At 50.1% G+C, this 19,894-nt stretch overlaps 1 protein-coding gene across 2 annotated transcripts; it reads right to left on the reverse strand.

The window, feature by feature from the left end:
* Positions 1-75: 75 nt before the first annotated feature.
* LOC134040621 (phosphatidylinositol 4-kinase beta-like) lies at positions 76-18,243 on the reverse strand. Of its 2 annotated transcripts, XM_062486608.1 has the most exons (12): positions 18,039-18,243; positions 11,201-11,665; positions 10,124-11,092; positions 6,159-6,386; positions 5,388-5,746; positions 4,914-5,018; positions 4,653-4,776; positions 4,372-4,485; positions 3,937-4,088; positions 3,540-3,672; positions 2,876-2,996; positions 76-2,636 (listed from the first exon to the last, which is right to left on the reverse strand). In XM_062486608.1, exons 2-12 carry the CDS (start codon positions 11,651-11,653, stop codon positions 2,455-2,457), a joined length of 2,940 nt encoding a protein of 979 aa, XP_062342592.1. In that variant the 5' UTR covers positions 11,654-11,665; positions 18,039-18,243; the 3' UTR covers positions 76-2,454. The 2 variants fall into 2 exon arrangements, with proteins under 2 accessions (XP_062342592.1, XP_062342591.1); XM_062486607.1 differs by having other exon boundaries at positions 10,124-11,665; positions 18,039-18,234.
* Positions 18,244-19,894: the final 1,651 nt, after the last annotated feature.

Here is a 19,894-nt window from a genome sequence, read left to right on the forward strand (position 1 = left end):
CATGTTCCTAGAAGTTACAATTGACCACCACCAGTAAGAAATTTTGATTCTGAGGTTTAAAAAAAAAGCCACAACTTTATAAAAAAACAAACAAATGTCAAGTTTATTGAATGAGTCATGCATTAGTCTGGTTCAGGGTGTCTCTGTGGCCTGAAGGTTTGGATGGTCCCAAAAACAACATCAGGCAAGTTCCTCAATGACAAGTGGAAAGGATTGTTGTCTAAATGGTACAAAATAACGTGAACAATATATCTTCCCCTTTTAAAAGGGACATATACTCATTCGACCTGTATCTGGTGTCCAAGATACGACCATATATGGACAATGATGTTGGTTCTACCAGAACACCCTCACCAATGAGAGGCAGAGAATCAGAGGGTGGGGTGTAACACAGATAAATGCACTTCTGGAGTAACATGGAATAGTTTAAAATGTGAATTACAGAACCATGGATAGATTCTAAATTCAGTTTTGGAATGACATGAAAGGCCATGGAAGATGTGAACATGATGTCATCAAGTTGGGACCCTTGAGATGGCCTGACCATGTGACCTTACTTGCGTGGATGTGACCAGTGACCACTAGGGTCAGAGGTCAGGGCTTCCTTTCCGGTCTGTGCCCATACATGTGAGCCTCATACTTTGTGTGTGTGTGGTGGGATAGATTAGGCTTTAGAATCAGGATTGGGGTCAGCGATGGTTGACAGTTTCGGGAAATTGGGGTCAAAGGTTAAGGTCATTTCATGGATCCCACTACAGACATGTCTTTTAAAAAGGTCAGGAGAGATCAAACTTCCTTAATAAAGCACTTCCTGGGAACATGACCGGCACGCCCTCATTGTCGCGGTAACATTTGCATTGATAAACAGTTGTACCTTCAGTACGACTCAAGGCATCAGTTTGCTCACAGGAACACCTATCGACTTCACTAAATAACTAAGCTAACTAACTAGCGCAGGAACGAGCACACACTTCCTGCCTGTCATTAGTGGTTCCAAGCTCCGTAGGTTTATCTGCCACTCTGGCATCTGCCGCTACTTGATTAACAGTAAAAACCCAGGCAGCCAGCTTCAGAAACAGCCAATACTGAACATACACGATGGTGTCGGAGACTGACGAAAAATAACAAAAGTACATCAAAAGAAAACTGGTTTAGTAGAGTATCATATAAAACATTCACATATCCAGGGGCTGAGTTCATTCTGTTTTTGAATACAAAGAATGGTATTTCAGACCGAGAGATTCTCACGGTAAGAGAAAATCCCATCTCCCGTTATGTACAAATCGTCCGCTCCAAGACAGCCTTCTCTACCGGTTCGCTGGAGTTACAATCCATTCGCCACCCAGCTGGCGGGTGTTGTTGTCGAGCGTTAAATATGTAAAATCACATCAACGAAACATATGCTTGTTGTAATAACATTAATAAGCATACTTATAATAATGCATTAATATACACACTTAGTAAAGGGTTACAGACTTACGTTAGTGGAACATCAATATGAGTTTTTGCATAAATCTGTTGCAACGGGTTTGTCATTTTACCACAGGTAGTCATTTTGGTTCAACGTTGAAGGTTTGAAAATTAGAAAGCAAAAACACAAACGTTTGGCTGTTAGTTGGTCTTAGTTCACATAAAACTTCCAGTTTACTCAAAAAACTTGGACTGCCTAAACCTGATCCTTAGTGAAACAGAATTAGGCCACCAAGATAGATAAACAATCACGCATTAGATGGTTTACAGTCTCTTTTCTTACATTCTCTCTCTCTCCCTCTCTCTCCGAGGATGCTCATAGTTAATGACTTTGCCAAACGCATTCTCTGAGAGCAAAGAAAGAAAAACTTTCTTTTTGAGAACCTTGATACGGTTCAACGTTGTGCTTCCACAGACTCTACACAGTAGCCTTTTCCCCAGGCTCCTGAGAGCCCGTCTCTGTTCTCAAGGAACAAAGTTTACAAGTACAGCTGGTTAGGCATGTGCAACTCATGGAGTCTCCATCTTGCTACCGTTGCACAGGAGTTCCAATGACAGTCATTGGTCATTCGCTGCGCCCCTTTCGGCTCCTCCCACATTCTCTTGAGTCCTCCCATTCACATGTTGCCCCTCCCCATATTCAATTTCATACCTCCACTCACAGCCGGAGGTTTCCAAACCCCTGCTTATCCTTCCGGAACTTTCTCATTAGGTGTATTGAGGAGGAGAGAAGATAGGGTTCTGGAAGGAGGGCTCACACACAGTTTCCAGACAGGGTGTGTAGTGTGAGGGTGTGTATGCATGACTTCAAGTGTGCTGTTGAGGCAAGCCATGCATCTCCACCCGCGGGTACGCATGCATGCGTGTGTGTAAACATGTTTTTCCTCTCCGTGTGTGTGTGCGCGCGCGCCGTCCATTCCTTCTAGCATAAGGGTGTGTGTGTGTGTGTTTCTGTCCTCCGCCTGTGTGTGTGTGTGTGTGTGTTCACATGATGCCGTTGGTGAAGTACTGGAAGCCGTCGTACAGCTTGGTGGTGATGGAGCGCATGGAGCCGTCCACCATCTGCTCCACCAGCACCTGCAGCTGCTCCTCCGTCAGGGACATGTGGAAACGCTCCTTCAGCTGGCGTATGGTGCTGGAGCCGTGGAAACACGGCAGGTGGGAACCTGGGGGGGGGGGGGGGGGAGTGTGAGAGAGAGAGAGAAAAACATTCTATAAATACACTGAATAACAACCACAACAACAACAACAACAACATCTTCCGTAGAAGGACAGGGAAGTTGTGTACGTCAGTCCATGGCTGAGGAGAAGGAGCAGGAGGAAGGGAGGAGAGGCGAGGAAAGGAAAGGAGGAAGAAGAGAGTAGTGGGGAGGAGAGGAGGGAGGACAGGAGGAGAGAGGTTTACCTTGCTGCATGATCTCCACTATCTGGAGCACCTTCTCCATGTGCTTCCTGGCAGCGATGAGGCCCTGCAGCATCAGCATCTTGTAGTAGAGGAACATGTCTCCATCTAGACCCCCCATCACCTGGGGGCAGGGGGGAGGAGGAGAGGGGGGGTGGAGGGGGATAACATGGAGAAGGGGTGCAGAGAGGTGGAGAATGAACAAGAGAATTAGACACGGGGATGCGGGAGACAGAGAGTAACGAAAGATAGCTTGGTTCACTAATAGATAGACTGGTTCACTCATAGATAGCCTGGTTCACTCATAGATAGCCTGGTTCACATAAAGATAGCCTGGTTCATGTATCAATAGCCTGGTTCACTCATAGATAGCCTGGTTCATGTATACATAGCCTGGTTCACGTATAGATAGCCTGGTTCACATAAAGATAGCCTGGTTCACATAAAGATAGCCTGGTTCATGTATCGATAGCCTGGTTTACTCAGATAGCCTGGTTCATGTACAGATAACCTGGTTCATGTACAGATAGCATGGTTCATGTACAGATAGCATGGTTCATGTACAGATAGCCTGGTTCATGTGCAGATAGCCTGGTTCATGTACAGATAGCCTGGTTCATGTGCAGATAGCCTGGTTTCGACAGGAGGTCCCTGACATCACACTCACGTCCACAAACTCGCTGGTGAGCTTGAAGGCGGAGGTCTCGAAGCCCAGGTTACGAGGAGAGCTGGAGAGGATGAAGCCAAAGTCGATGTGGATGATGTGGCCTTCCGAGTCCAGCAAGATGTTCCCGTTATGTCTGCGGACGAGAGGAGAGGGATGAAGGAAGGACAGAGACGAGCGAGGGAGGAGAGGGATGAAGGACAGAGACGAGCGAGGGAGGAGAGGGATGAAGGACAGAGACGAGCGAGGGAGGAGATGCGGAGCACAGGGATCCCAGAGAAGAGGAACAAGAGAGATCGCATTTGGAGGGTAAAAGGGAGGGATGAGCGGAGGAGAGACGAGAGAGGCAGGAGACGGAGCCCAACGTGAGGGATGAGTGGGGGGGGGATGAGGGGCTGACCTGTCTTTGACCTGCAGCAGGTAGCAGATGAGGCTGTAGCCGGCGCAGCTCTGGACGAAGTTCCTCTGGGCGGACAGGAAGTTCTCGGTGGTGTAGCTGCCGTGCTCCTGCAGGAAGTAGTCCAGCAGGGACAGCTGGCTCTGCTTCCTCACCTGAGGGAACGCGCCGCACAGCAACAAGCGTGTCGTTAACGCCTTGATTTAGAGAAAAACGCTCCCGCTATTGATGTCATGCCAACAATGTGTTCATTTAGCAGACACTTTTATCTGGAGCAACATACAGGAAGGGATTTGAACCTGCAACCTCTTGACTATAGTCACATGCTCTAACCACTAAGCTCGACCCATCCCATATATGAAAGCCCCATTCAGCCCCTCCTCACTATGTTGAGATCAGCTGTGTGAGTCAGTGTGTGTGTGTGTTCAGTCAGCTGACCTGATGCAAGGACACAGCGTTCAGCACGGGTTCGATCATGCCGCTGTCTGATGACACCACCAGGATCTTGTAGGGCTTGATCCACAGGGGCACTCTCTCCTGCTGCCAGATAGACTGGAGGGAGGGAGGGAGGGAGGAGATCATTACAGAAGAAGAAAGCAGAGAAGGAAGTAAAAAATAGACAATATTTGGGGCCAGTAGAATAAAAACAAGAACAGAGCCTGACAGCCTGAGAGCACAGTAGAGTGACAGTAGAGTGACGGTAGAGCAGCGGGGCCTACCTGTAGCTGGCTGAGCACCTGGAAGGCGAGCAGCTCCTGTCTCAGGTCGTCTCCACACTTCACTATGACAGACAGCAGCCGCCACGCAGGGAGGTGACCATAGGGGGAGCCCTCCCTGATACGACTGGGGGGGGGGGGGAGGGGGGAGGGGGGGGAGAGCTTTATTAGAGGATGAGCAGCGACAACACTACTCTTTAAACACGAGAGGGGGGCCTGATCACCTGGCCTGGTCACCTGACTGGGCCTGGTCACGTGACCTACCTGACTTTCTCCTGCCAGGGTTCCTTCAGTACCACGGCCGAGGGGTCCTCTGGGTCTCGGCGGAACGTGGTGGGGGTGTGGGCCAGGTTCTCCGACAAACGGCGCCTAGAACACAGGACGGTCATGTGACTTCCACATACTACTGGAACGAGCTGAGCCGTGTGTGTGTGTGTGTGTGTGTGTGTGTGTGTGTGTGTGTGTGTGTGTGTGTGTGTGTGTGTGTGTGTGTGTGTGTGTGTGAGTGAGTGAGTGAGTGAGTGAGTGAGTGAGAGAGAGAGAGAGAGAGAGAAAAAGACAGGAAAAGACAGGAAAAGACAGAAAAAGGAAAGAGTGAGTGAGCGAAAGAGGGAGAGAGAGAGAAAGAGACTGCGTGAGCGAGGGAGTGAATGACAGAGACAGACAGCGAGAAAGAGAGAGAGAAAGCAATCCTTGCGTGCGTGTGTGCGTGAGCCCACCCAGGATTCCCTCCCGCACCTGATATCCCCAGCAGCGATGAACACGGGCTCCTTGCTCTCCAGGCTGGTGATGCTGTCCATGGAGAACTGGGAGACGTTGTCGCTGGCGCAGGCCGCCCCGCCGCCCTCCTGGCCCACCTGCAGCTCCTCCATGTCGTCCAGCGCCCACGCCTCCTCGTCGTTGTCGTAGTTGGGCACGGTGGAGAAGCTGGACGCGCGCTGCTCCGCCGTGATCCCGCCGCCGACGCTCCCGGCGCATTCCGGGAGGTTCTCGGCCGAGCGGGCCGTACGGATGCGGGCCTCTGGGATGCGGGTGGGGACGCAGGAGGTCTCGAAGCTGTCGCACGCCAGCACCTCCACGTAGATGATGTAGGGAGCCTGGGGGAGGCGGGTCTGTTAATGACTGTCTAACCATCTCTGTTCCGGGGGGTGTTTGTGCGTGTGTCCTCGCCACCTTGTCTTTAGAGTTGAGCTCCATGAGCTGTATGTATGTATGTGTAAGTGTATGGTGTATGGTGTGCGTGTGTGTGTGTGTGTATGTGTGTGTATGGTGTGCGTGTGTATGTGTGTGTGTATGGTGTATGGTGTGCGTGTGTATGTGTGTGTGTATGGTGTATAGTGTGCGTGTGTGTGTGTATGTGTGTGTGTATGGTGTATGGTGTGTGTGTGTGTATGTGTGTGTGTATGGTGTATGGTGTGTGTATGTGTGCGTGTGTGTGTGTATGTGTGTGTGTATGGTGTATGGTGTGCGTGTGTGTGTGTGTGTGTGTGTGCGTGCGTCCTCCCCCACCTTGTCTTTAGAGTTGAGCACCACAGCCTGGGTGTGTGGGACGCGCACCACGTGGTGGTCGAAGGCGGCGGTGGGCAGCCAGACGCGGGAGGGCAGCTTGTGGTTGAGCAGCGACAGCTCCGAGATCAGACGCTGCGTCTTCTGCTCCTTGGTGGGCAGTGTGGCCAGCCGCTTCCCGATGCCCATCAGGGACTTGACGAACTCCCTCTGGGGGCGGAGACGGTCCGGCTGGAGGGGGGGCGGGGGGGGGGGGGGGGGGGGGACAGAAGCACCGCAGCGTCAGGCCGCATCCAAACCCAAACACACACCGATCAAGCGCACAACAGTGGAGATGCGAGTGGCGCTTTCCACCTGCAGTACTGCGTGCTGTCGGCAAGGGGGCAGTGTTGCAGCAGCGACAGCCCAGCGCATCAGACAAGACCCTCTTGGACCCTGTCTGTGGAGAGGGTTAGTCACTGCTCCAGCCTCCACAGGAGCCAGAGAAGCTGCTGGAAGTAGGTCAGACAGCAAATCAGGAAGAGCCTCAGTCTGGCTTCTATGATCCACTGGAGATTTAAGAGGGAAACATTCCCGGTGTTGTTGATGATGACTGCATATTCAAACAATATACATCCTAAATAGGCTCAGTGGCTCTTGGCTGCTGCGTCACAAAACAAAGGGACATCCGACCCCCTCCCTCTAGTTGGGATCCATTTGCATTTCCTGTTAGTATTCCTAGCGGACCAAACCATTTCCTGTGCCTTCTTCTTCTGCAGTCAAATAACTGACCTCCAACAGGAAGTGACCCGTGCAGATCGAGTTCTTATCTGGTTTGCATATTCAAAGCCACCTGAACCAAGGATAAACTGCTTACAAGCAAACCATCTCCTTCTCCAACATCAGCAGGGAGACGGAGCCATTAACCAGCCAAGAGCAGAAGATAGATAGATACAGTAGGCTTAATACATTCACAGAGAGAGATTGAAGACAGAACTTTGGGATCCTTGAGGGGACTTTGCACAGCTACATATACACCAAAAATACTGCAAGCGACCTGGCGTTGTCGTGTCTTTAATATTCAAGTTCATCGTCGTATGCGCATTGACAGAAGTTCTCTGCACCAAAATGCTTGGTTCCCTCGTTCTCCATGTCATCTATTTTCTTCTTCAAATAATTCATGTTCAAGTGCATTATCCTACCTGCCTGTGGCAGTGTGGGGTTAGGGTTCCTAATGTGTACTAGCATCTGGGAGTCAGGTGGCTGAGCGGTTAGGGAATCGGGCTAGTAATCTGAAGGTTGCCAGTTCGATTCCCGGCCGTGTCAAATGACGTTGTGTCCTTGGGCAAGGCACTTCACCCTACTTGCCTTGGGGGGAATGTCCCTGTACTTACTGTAAGTCGCTCTGGATAAGAGCGTGTGCTAAATGACTAAATGTAATGTAATGTAATGTAATCTCTACTGTGGGCTGCTACGTGGCAGAGAGAATGTTACAAAATACCTGTGTTCAGGTTAGACTGCACCAAGAAGAACACAGACACACACACTCACGCTCACATTCTCAAACGCAAACATACATACACACAGTGTGCTCCGCTCCAGCAGTACATGAGACACACCTTTGGAAGTTTTCCCCGGGGCAGGAGGGAGCGGTTCCCATGGCAACAGTGACACGTCGACTGTCCTGTTCACCCGATAAGGAAGGGATTTATCAGCTGATTTCCCAGCCGCACTGATATCCCCCTTGCCTCACCTGCCCCGAGACAACAGTCAAAGTCTAACATCTGGACCGCTTTTCAGTCAGTTACTTGGCGACTGTTGTCAGAGTAACTGGCATTGACAACAGGCACTAATAGAGTAACTGACAGACACCAGCAGACAATGACAGAGTACCAACACTGACAGTAACCGACACCGGCCGATGGGCATTGGGAGAAGACGCAGGAAGGCAGGCAGGCAGGCAGCTGGAACACCAGGGGAGCTAACCAGGAGACCAGCCAAGCACACTGTAACCCTGCTCACACACTACCATCTGGTCACTGAGTCACAGCTGGACACACACCAGCACGCAAGTCCTGTTTAATTCCCTGCTCTTCAGGGAGGGAGGGAGAGGGGAGTGGGGGGAGAGAGAGGGGGGAGAGAGAGACTTGTTGGCTACTGACAGAGAGCTGTTTTGCAACACACACTCAGCCCTCCTGCACTACCCCACACACACTCAAGTTTACAAAACACTTACAGGCCTCCAACACACACACACACACACACACACACACACAGGTCTCCAACCTTCACCGTGGTAACTACAGCAGAGGAGATATTTGGTGCAGGCTGGATACAAAGACAGAGAGGGAGGGGAGAGCAGAGTAGAGGGGAGTTTTGGTGCAGGCTGGGGAGCGGGAGAGGGGAGAGGAGAAGGGAGAGTTTTGGTGCAGGCTAGGGGGAGGGATAGAGGGAGAGAGAGACAGGGGAGGGGAAGAGGAGAGAGTTATGATGCGGGAAGTAGAGCAGGCAGGTAGTATTATCAGACTGTAGTTTAAGACACAGAGAGAGAGAGAGACAAAGAGAGCGTAAGAGAGAGACCAAGGCAGAGCGAGAGAACAAGACATCGAGAGAGAGAGAAACAGAGAAACAGAGAAAGGAGAGAAAACACCCAGCACAGCAGAATGCTCAGCCAACTGGACCTGACCAGGGAGGTGAGAAAAAGGGAGAGGCGGAGAAAGATACACAGTGGGATAGACGTGAAGAGAGACAAGGGGGGGAGGAAAGAGCCACACAGCCAGAGAGAGAAAGAGAGAGAGGGAGGGAGAGAGAGAGAGCGATCAAGAGGGAGAGAGGGGGGGGGTGGAGAGAGAGAGAGGCTACATCTTTGTTTGGTTACTACTCTACTCCCAGGAGATGGAACGCTTCCCTCTGGGTGGATGAGAGAGCTGCAAGAGTTCCCTCAGACAAAGAGGGAGAGGAACACACAGACAGACCCACACACACACACACACATTCCTTCAGTACTCTTTCACAAGGCGATCATGGGGAAACCACACTCCTGGCATGGCCCAGATCCAGAGACTAGCAGCAGGGCTTTCATGTGATTCACCACAGAAGCCTAAAACCCTCCAAATACACACACACACACACACCTTTTTCCACCCAGTCAGCCTGCAGCCGTGTCTGTTGTGGTGGACAAGACCCCTCCCCTTCCCTCCAAAGCCCCCCCCCCCCCTGCCTGCACCGCCAGCTGTAGCCCTGGCGGGGTCGTCTGGCCAGAACAGAAGGGGGGGGAGGCCGGCTGTCCGTCAGCCAGAGGACAACACAACAAAGAGGGAGAGAGGAGGAGGAGGAGAGAAACAGATGCTGCCACGCCCCACCACTCCTCCATCTTTAGTTACAACTACTAGAGAGGAGAAAGGAAAACAATGGAGAGAGAGAGAGATACAGAGAGAGACAGAAAGAGAGAGAGAGAAACAGAAGGAGAGACAGAAACAGAAAGAGAGACCCATGCTTGAATCCTCATTGTCTATACCATGTAGGGAGGGGGATCCAGAATGGATCTTAATACCGAACATTCCTCTTTTTCCACCACTGTCAACATGGCTGTGGAAAGTCCTCACTGAAGACTGCGTGGCCGGGAAGTCGCTAGACGACGCTTGAAAAGTCGCTAGCGAGGGCCACACGTGTTAATGATAACCTTCGAGCTGAACACGCATAATCCAGAGGCGTCATAAACGTTTTATGAGTCCGCCCTTCACTGCAGACGCGTGGTGCGGAAAGATGCCTGTCTGATGTGTTCACAGCGGCGAGAGAGCCAGCAGGCTGATAACTAGCAGGGGAGCGATGCTAACATGCCAACAGGGGTGTAGAGCAGCATTACTTTACATGTATGCCATCATCCAGTCAGACAGTGTCTCTCTCACAAGGACAAGCTCTCATACTCAAAGTCACTGTTTCTTACGTGCGCGCACACACACACACACACACACACACACACTCCTCACCTCATCGTGTCCTGTCTCCACCTTGGGGTTGCTTCCAGTTCTCCTCAGACTGCCCCCGAGGGAGACGGTTGCCGTGGCGTCCGACTTCGACCTCTGGTGGGTCCTCCTGGAGGGCGACAGAGAGGCCTCGGCCGGGCCGGGGCAGCCCAGGGCGGGGGAGGCCGGGCTAGGGGGCGACGCGTCCCCACCCTGCCTCTGGAGGTGGTGATGATGATGGTGGTGGTGGTGATGGGGCCGACCGCAGTCCCTCAGCCCAGGACTGGAACCCCCTGGCTGGGCTCCAGTGGCACCCCGCGCCGCCCCTCCCTGGGGCTTGAGCTCGTCGGAGAGGATGAGCTTGCGCAGGCGCGTGCCTCGCGAGTGGCGCTGGGTGGAGATGTGCATGTCGGAGGAGTAGGCCCCCAGGAGCCAGGCCGTCTGCAGGGAGAAGGAGATGCTGGCCCGGCAGCGGTGGACCACGTACGGCCGGATAGCCTCACTCACCTCCTCGTCCATGTGGACGTACATGTTGAGCAGCTGGGGCAGGTGGAAGTCCACGTGGTCGTCGGGGAAACTGAAGAGGCGGTTGCCGATGTAGGCCTGCACGCCGGGCTCCTTGGACTTGTACAGGTAGGAGATCGCCATGGAGACGTCGAAGAGCTTGGACTCGAACAGGCGGAGGAGCCAGGATTGTTTGGACGAGGAGGAGGGGGAGGGGGAGAGGCCCGGAGGCGGGGCGGGTGGGGGGGTCACGTCAACGCAGTGTGGTGTCGGGTACCGCCCCCCTTCCCCCTCCTCCTCTTCCTCGTCTTCCTCCTTGATGGAGGAGGTATCGCAGGGCTCCAGGTAGGCCCCGCCCCCGTTGAGCGGGCGTCGCTGAGGGCTGCACCTGTCCACGACCTCTGACCCCGCATCCACCTCGCCCTTCAGGAGCTTGACCTTCTGGAGCACTTGCTGGCACGCTTTCAGAGCCATTTCCGGGTCGATGACCTTCAGAGCCACTTCCGGGTCGATGACTGTCAGAGCCACTTCCAGGTCGACGACCTTCAGAGCCACTTCTGGGTCTATGACCTTCAGAGTCACTTCCGGATCTATGACCTTCAGAGCCACTTCCGGGTCGATGACCTTCAACTCAGTACCGGCAAGCTTTGCCGCCGTGTCCCCGACCTCGATGTCCGTCTCTCCGGGGTCGCTGGCCAGGTCGAGCTCCAGGGCGTCTTCAGAGATGGCGTCCAGCGGGGGGCTGCCGCCCCTCAGGCCCTCACTGCTGATGCTGCTGCCCCCTCCGCTGCTGCTGCTGCTGGGACTGGAGGAGCGAGGGCTGGCGCTGGGGCTGGAGGAGCAGGGCCGGCCATGCTGCAGCTGGGAGGGCAGGTCCTGGTTCCCCCGGCCGGGGCAGTCGCAAGAGCAGTCGGAGCAGGCAGAGGAGGTGGAGGAGGAGCCGGGCGAGGAGGGGCAGGAGAAGGTGGTGGAGGAGGTGGAGGAGAGGGTGGGGCTCAGGTGAAGGGCCTCCATCTGGGAGGGAGACAGGTACACCTCCAGGTCAGCCATGACTCTGCACACCTGGGGGGAGGGAGACAGTGAGTAAATAGATGAAGAGAGACAGCAACGTGGTATAATGAACACGCAATTACATTCTCAAAATCAGACTGAGGCTGGGAGCGAGGCTGGGGTTGGTACTGGGGCTCAAGAGGGTAGAGGCTGGGGAAATAAGAGTGTTACATAACCACTCAAATGAACCTGGGCTCAACACCACTGCAGGATGAATGAACACTGAGATGACAGGGACCCTGGGCCACTTTAATACTTAGGAGAATGAACTCAATTCAATTACAATAGGCTTTAGAGGCATGAAAGAACAAATGTTCATATTGCCAAAGCAACAGTGGACTTACAGAAGTCATTCTTATTTATATAACTCACAGCCCACACACACACATTAATTAAACATGTAACATTACACAAGTATAACTTCAGTTTACATTTACAATCATTATCATCCTTCCCTTACTCTTATCCACCCTTCCACAGGAAGGTGATCTCTAATCTAACAACATGACAACAGGAACATGCTATTCCATTAGGCTGTCACCAATCTTTTCATTTCAGGATCAGGGAAAGGAATGAAGAGAGGCAGCATTTTAACGGACTGAGGCACGGTCTTGGCCAGAGACATTCAGGACACGTTTAAAAATATATATATGTAATGTTTATTTAACAGGGACAGCGCACAATAATAAACATTGCTGTAACTGTGCCAGAGTTAAGAGGCTACTTTTCATTTGTAGTCACCCGTCAAAACAGGAATCGAGAAATGTTCAATAGTCCGCTGTCCACGACTCAGTAGATGGCCTTTAAGATTCAGAGAGACTTCCTGTGTGGACCTTTAAACAGGAAGTGGAGACATATCCTCTGAATTTGATCTAAGTTTGTTTCGAGTCTGTTTGAACACACAGTATCCCTCAGGACTGGATGTAACTCTCAGACAGTGAGACCACAGGCCCAGCCTAGCATAAACACCTTGAGGTTCACAGGCTTGGTACTTCCAAATGTTAGGACTTTCATGTGCCTGCTCGGTAGCCTTATCCAGATGTTCAAGGAGAGAGCGGGTCATAGAAGCATCCAAGAGAGATCGGTATCGAGGAGAAAATAAAACACTGCAGTTAGGCAAGTCTCACCATGACAACCGGTGGGCAACAAAACCAAAGATAAAAATAAATAAATTACACACAGAGAATCTCCCTTTCTGAATCCCTTGGTGAAAATAAAAATAAAAAGGTAATGGAGCTTCGATATTTCACAAATTCAGAGAATTTTCCTTTCATTGACACGGTTGCCTTCCGGGTGATTCTGTCCAAATTGAGAAGAGGAACTGGAAGAGTATGCAAATATTAGTTGCTCGCATTGCTTAAACTTTCTCCTGTGTTTGACCTAGGTTACAAACTCTATTATTATGATATTACATGAACTAGAATACCCTCAACCTATTCTTCAACTATACGCACTTTCTAACGTTTCTCTGGATAAAGGGGTGTACCACATCAATACAATATCAAAAAACTATTATTATTTAAACAGTACATAATATCATGATGATGACATGATCTAGAACACGTGCTCAGTGTCTGAGCAGCCTGACTCCAGCACATGTGCCTCAGAGCTCCGGGGCTCCAGAGCGACAGTCCAGCCAGGCCGTCGGTCATGAGGAGGTGGATAACACTGGGTCTTGTCTGGGTTTGCATACATGTGGCTCAACAGGTTCCCCCCACACTTGCTGTTAGCTACGGGGATAGAATGTGTGTGTGTCGTGTCTTGTGTATCTCTGTGTGTGTATCCCTTATGAATACTTCAGCAGAGCAGTGTCTCTGAGTGTGGATTTCATATCTTATCTCTTATCACACTCTGTCAGTGTCAGAGGAGAGTGAGACAGATAGACGAGAGAGAGACAGACAGACGAGAGAGACAGATAGACGAGAGAGAGAGAGAGAGGTAGATAGGAGAAAGATGGAGACCGGGAGAAAGGGAGCAGAGATGCAGCAGTAGTACTCTGATATGACATCATCACAACATACTGTCTCATCTTTAGTTCCAGACAAACACACCTATTGTATTCACCACCACTTCATTGCCATAGGAACCAGCCTAATCTCCACACAAAGAAGCGTTTCACAATCAAATCACACTGAAAAGGGAAGAAAGCAGAGAACAGGACAGTCCATTGACAGGCCTATCAGGTAACCCCACCCGCTTCCCTGGCCCCACCCCCCTATCAGGTTTCCATGGTCACCGTACCTCCATACCTATTAATGTTGGATGTATGGCCAGAAGACAAAGCTTTTGAATCAAGCCGCTTCTGTCTGAGTCATACACAACAATGGTCCCATGAGGAGACCCATTCTTCACACAAAACAATGGGACAGAGAGTCATTATTCCTGAAGATTCAATTTATAGGAGACTCATTCCTCAAGACGAATCATCCTCACAAACAAGTTTTTCTTCTGGATGAATCAGTCTTATAGACGACTCCTTCTTGAGTCTTCCTCGACTTGCCTGGAGTCGAGGAAACAGCCAACAGCTCTGAGTGAGTCTTCACAGTGACCAGCATGACTCCATCTCCCAGGACCATCAGCTTGGTCTGTACCCAGACATCAGAGCTCCAGGCTGGGCACCAAACCCAACAGAGCCCCAGTCCCACCAGAGTGGGGCCTATAGCACCACCCAGCCCCAGTCCCACCAGGACCGGAGTGGAGTCTGCACCCAGAGATCAGCTCTTCATGCTGGGCCACGTCAGCTCCACCAGCCCCCTCCAGCCATCTGCAGCTACACCCAGATAAGACCTCAGAGCCTGATAATGAAACACAGGTGAGAGTGAGGTCATGGGTCCCACGCCGCCCCTCCTGGCCCCTAGGGTGCCCCGTCAGGGCCAGAGTGGAGTGTGGGAGTGTGTGTGTGTGGGTAGGAGTGTGTAAAGGGGGGGCAGGAGAGATGGCTTCCAGATGTGAGGTCTGGGGGCCAGAGGCGTGGGTGTCTACTAGGCTGTCTATCCTCCTCCCCTCCCTCTCTCTCTTTCCTCCCCTCCCTCTCTCTCTCTCATTCCCTCTCTCCTGTCCTCCCTTTCTCCCTCCTGTCACCCCTCCCTCCCTCTCCCTGACTCCTTTCCTCCCCTTCACTCCTTTTCTCTCACATCTCCTCTCCTTTTCTCTCTCCTTCCTCTCCTCTCTCCTTCTATCCCTCTTTCCTCTCCTCACAGCTGCTCCAGTTGGCAGGAAATTCCTCCACAGTGCCGAGTCCAGAATCCTACACACGCACAGCCGGCTCCAGAATCCTACACACACACAGCCGGCTCCAGAATCCTACACACACACAGCCGGCTCCAGAATCCTACACACGCACAGCCAGCTCCAGAATCCTACACACACACAGCCAGCTCCAGAATCCTACACACACACAGCCGGCTCCAGAATCCTACACAGACACAGCCGGCTCCAGAATCCTACACACACGGTGGTGAATCCGACACACCTCCACAGCGAGGGACCCAGGACACAGAATAGAACCCAACTTTATTGTCTATCCAGGATTGCATTTTTGTTGGCATTGCCTTGCGCGCAATCGACCAGGCCGACCATGAGCTGAACCAATCGCAGTCCCGCGGAACGTGATCAATGCTGTGGTTGGCCACAGACGTGGAGAAGTGTGACACGGCCCCGTAGCTAATTAGATCAAGTGTAACAAATCTCACACTCCAATCACAAAAAGCACCATCTGACCCATACAGGCCAATCAGAGGCCTGGCAGTGAAGGCCATCTGCTCTCCAGCCCCTCGACCCCCGTGACCCCCTGGCTGCCGTGGAAACGGTTAAACTTGAAAGAACATTATGGCTGGTGTGAACCTGGGATGAGACCGAAAATAAAGTGTCCCTTACACAAACACAGGCACACTTAGCGATGTCTTACAGCTGCTCTGGGACATGGGGCCTGTCAGAAGATGTCTGGCTCCAGTCACAAACTGCCCTGTGGTCTGTCTAACTACATAATAAAAGGAATAACTCCAGACAGCCAGACACGGTATACAACCGAACCCAACACGACAGAACGAAACAGCGAGAGGGAGTTGTTGACGTCTGCGTTATCTGGGTGGAACGTCACCTTTGACCTTTGTGAGGCGTTTACAGATGAATGAAGCTAACCCCAAGATTCCCCAGTCAATAACGATGCTGCTGCTGCTTGTTGTTCCATGTGGGGAAATGGAAACTTTGCACTGTCGGTTACCAGTTTCACTCTTACGTATGATGAGGCTCACCAATGCCACACACACGGCCGTGCACGCTCCGTTAAATCAGTGAGGTTTGATGTTTGAGGGATCCTTGAGGGTTTAGGTTGGTTGAGGGGCAGTTCTATGGGCGTATATGTGAAGCCCTCTGTGACATGCTTGCGTGTAATCAGGGCTATACAAATACATTTTGATTTGGATGTTTAGAGACAAAGAAGAGCGAGAGCGGTGGAGGAGTTGAAATGATCTGGCTGTTCATCTGATGAGGATTCACACATGATGACATCACCATCGGGGACACCCCTCTGTGCTCGACACCCACCAGAGGAGAGGAGTGGAGAGGGAGATTAGGTCCACAGAATGACTAATATGGTGTTACCGGAGAGAAACGTGTGGACGTTTTATGTCAGTGATGAAAGACGTGAAATGCGACGACACTGACAGACACACCCGCCCTGAGTGGGCACACCGATTCTCACTCACCGACCCCTGTTCTGTTCCACACCTCTCTACGTTAATCTCATCAGGCTATGTAATCTCACCCTGGTGAGATTAGTATCGGTGGGATGAATAGAGAACCGTTCAGTTCTATAACCGCTGAGTAACACTTCCCTTTTCTTTCTGACAGAGGGAAAATGTGTTGAAATTGTGTACCGTGTTTGCAATAACCACAAAACCATGACAACTTGGAAGTTATGAAAACAATTTATAACAACAATCTTATACTTAATATATTGGTAGTGCTAGCCTATGCGTTTGTACACTTTGTGATTGTGATAGTATTGTACTGTTTTTTACGTTCTAGTTACCGAGGCTGAAAGTCAAGGATTAGTTTTTTGTCATTTAGCAGATGCTCTTATCCAGAGCAAAAAACGTCTATGTTCTTATGTTAGGAGAGCGATGGAGTGACGGATGTCAGCCTACAACTAATTCGCTAAATCTGTCATCTACTCGTTTAGAATAAATGGTGGCTAAAAAGTGAACTTGCGGTGTCCATTATAAAATAAGTGGTTTGGTGGTGGTTGGTGAAAAGGTAAATAGCTATAGCCTACTCGGGCCTCCAGTATGACCTGCAGTGCCAGTGGCACTGGGAAATACGAGTCGGTGATGCCAAAGTTGACCGTCCTCTGAAACCTAACAGCGACCAGATAGGATGACAATGGAAAGTACGAAGTGCCGTGAACTGCATCACTGTTCGTCTGATACAGGTAATTTAATATGGTACAGCTACAGCCGATCCTTCTCAATTTATTCCATAGAAAAAGTAATTAGGTTAAAGGCGGCCGAAGAGTTTCCACGGTCAAACCACCGATTGACGTGTCTTTAAAGTATGCCCCATTTGCATTTGACACACCGACACGTGTAGTCCAAAACAATGTCTTGTGCGGGTTGGAAAGGTAACTCTCGGTCACCACCGGCTCTCCGTAGCTGCGGGCTACCGGGCGTCTCTGTGGCAACACATACCCCACTGCCCAGACATTTCCGCACTCCTACGCTTCGGTTTGCAAGTGCGAAGGTGGGTTGGTTGCTAGATGCACCTGGTTACATTACATTACCCAGTTATCTATCATTACCTAGCTATAGTCGTCTCAGTAAAAAAAAAATACAAACAACCCTTTAGAGCCAGCTAGTTAAAACCAGGGAAAATAAAATCGGCAACCTAAATATATCCAATCAGGGTCCCAATCTCCAGTTGAGTATAAACATTTGCTTGAAGTTTTCTGGGGGAAAGGTGAATTCTGTTTGTAGGCTCGGCTATTTGTTTTGCTGAAATCGGTTTTGTTGAAAGACAGCTGAATGCGAGCTGGCCACCTCCCAGCTAGCTTGCTAGGCTAAGTAGATGTTTGCTTTTTATCCGTCAAAATAAAAAACAACTAGCGCTCCGTCCTAAAAAGGCAATGGATATGACATACAATTTACGCCTGTCAAATTAATATCGTGATCATTAGTATCTAAACCGGGATTACACTGTGCTGGCTACTAAAACTAGCTAGCTACATTCCCAGCAAATCCGCAGCTGCTCCAGCACTGGATGCGGCGGCGCACCCGCTGAAAAGGAAACATTCCAGGCTGGAAACAAATCCTTTCTGTTGACAAATCGGTATCATCAAAAGAAAATACTCTACCTTGAAACATTCTACCAATGTATACAGACGGCTTACCTTTTTAATAAAGGGTCCGATTTCAGGGTCTCGATATATCCATGGGATTTTATTTCCACACGGGATAACTCTGTAGATCCCTGACTCGAATATCAACCCAAGCCTGATGTTGCTGCGCAAATCTGAATCAGAATGCCCCTCTGCTGAACGCTCCGCCTCATTAGATTTTTAAAGGACCGGTGACGCCAGCAGTATGTGTGTGGGCGAGTTTACACCATCCTTTGGCACCGGGCCGAGGAATGATGCGCTTCCTTGATCCCCCGCTGTCGTGTGCCCACATAAGCCCCCCAAAAAACGATAGGCTAGGGATATTGGATTAGAACCATACAGTCGATTGTAACGCTTTCTTGGTTGTAATCACAATGTATACGGAATTTGTAAGAACACCAGACAAATTCTGCTGTATATAACTATAGGCTACATTAAACTCAAATCAAAATAACTGCAAGCCACGTGGTCCTAAATTAGATAATTCTGCTAAGCTTTAGTGTTGATATGAAATTATGATAGGTCCTAATGTAGGCCCTACGCACGTTCTTTGACCAAATGCAGTGTTACGCCATCCCGTGGTAATGAAAACACACTGAAATGGATGAATGAAAGCGATTAAGTGGGTAGGCCGTTTTGAATGATTAAATAAACAGTAATTATTATTATGCTTTCATTTTCCTTCGGCAACATTTAATACAGTCAGCATAGGAAAATATATTCACATTAGTGGTTGGCATCTTTTAATTTATCTGTTTTTAAAGGAAGCATAGATGTAAAGTCACAAAACTCGGGGATGAAATACAAAAACACGCATAGAAACAATGTCAAACAAGTCACACGTATAAATGAATAACATATAAGGTGCTGTCCTCCAATTAATGATCAAATCAAATATTCGGTTTTGTTTCTTTTTCTTGTTCACACCAATTCTTAACAGGCTTGATTTTTAAAAAGTAAATATAAAGTGCAAAACACAAGCGAGGGGAGGTTATAATCATATAAAAACAAAGCGAAATAACTGAAAACATTGTCAAATCCGTTTTTGTCGTGGCTTATATTATGCTTTTTCTTCACCTGGTGAAAAAGGACCTCAGAGCAATAGAACAGTCACACAAGCCCATGCATGAACAAACTCAGGAACTAGATGTGTCATTCAAACCCAAACAGGCCTACATCTCAATAAGAAACCGACACTCAAGACTGCATTCAAAATGACCTGTACAACGCATGAGATCAAAGACTCATTCGACAAAAAAAGCAAACACAATTGACACATACTTTTTTCATGTTTAAAAAAAGAAACACGTTAACAACAAAACACGTCTTATCTGTATAAACCTAAAAACAAATTGCAAAGCAAAAGCTATTGGACTGCTTCACTCTGTACGGCTTTCTAGGCCATAGCACAGAGTGCCCATCTGTTGAGCTACCGCAGGGACTTGACCGTGGACTGCGTTTAGACCGCAGGTAACGGCCAAGCCTCGACTACCCGGTTCCTGATCCTTATCTTTGATTCTCCGACCCGTTTCTTTTTTTGAGCACGGCGGCTCCACAGTGAAAGTTCCCCTCTCAAACACTCGCGCACACATTCACAGGCACTAGCAGTAACACTACAAACTCCACAGTAGTGGCGGATCTCAATCGTCTAAAGTCGTTTCCTCATCTCTGCTGCCCCATCCGCGTCAATGAGATGCAGGCGCGCGGGTGAAAACCGCTATCACTTATCTCAAGCTTCCTAAATCAAGGTTGCTGGTTGAAGGATAGGAGTGAAAGATAAGAGACAAGGAGGGAGTAGAGCAGAGAGGAGACCTCTTCATAGTGTTGAGATGTGTCCTATGACATGTCACTAGAGCAGAGGTTACCAA

Source organism: Osmerus eperlanus, chromosome 20, assembly GCF_963692335.1.
Source record: "Osmerus eperlanus chromosome 20, fOsmEpe2.1, whole genome shotgun sequence".
Taxonomy (NCBI): domain Eukaryota; kingdom Metazoa; phylum Chordata; class Actinopteri; order Osmeriformes; family Osmeridae; genus Osmerus; species Osmerus eperlanus.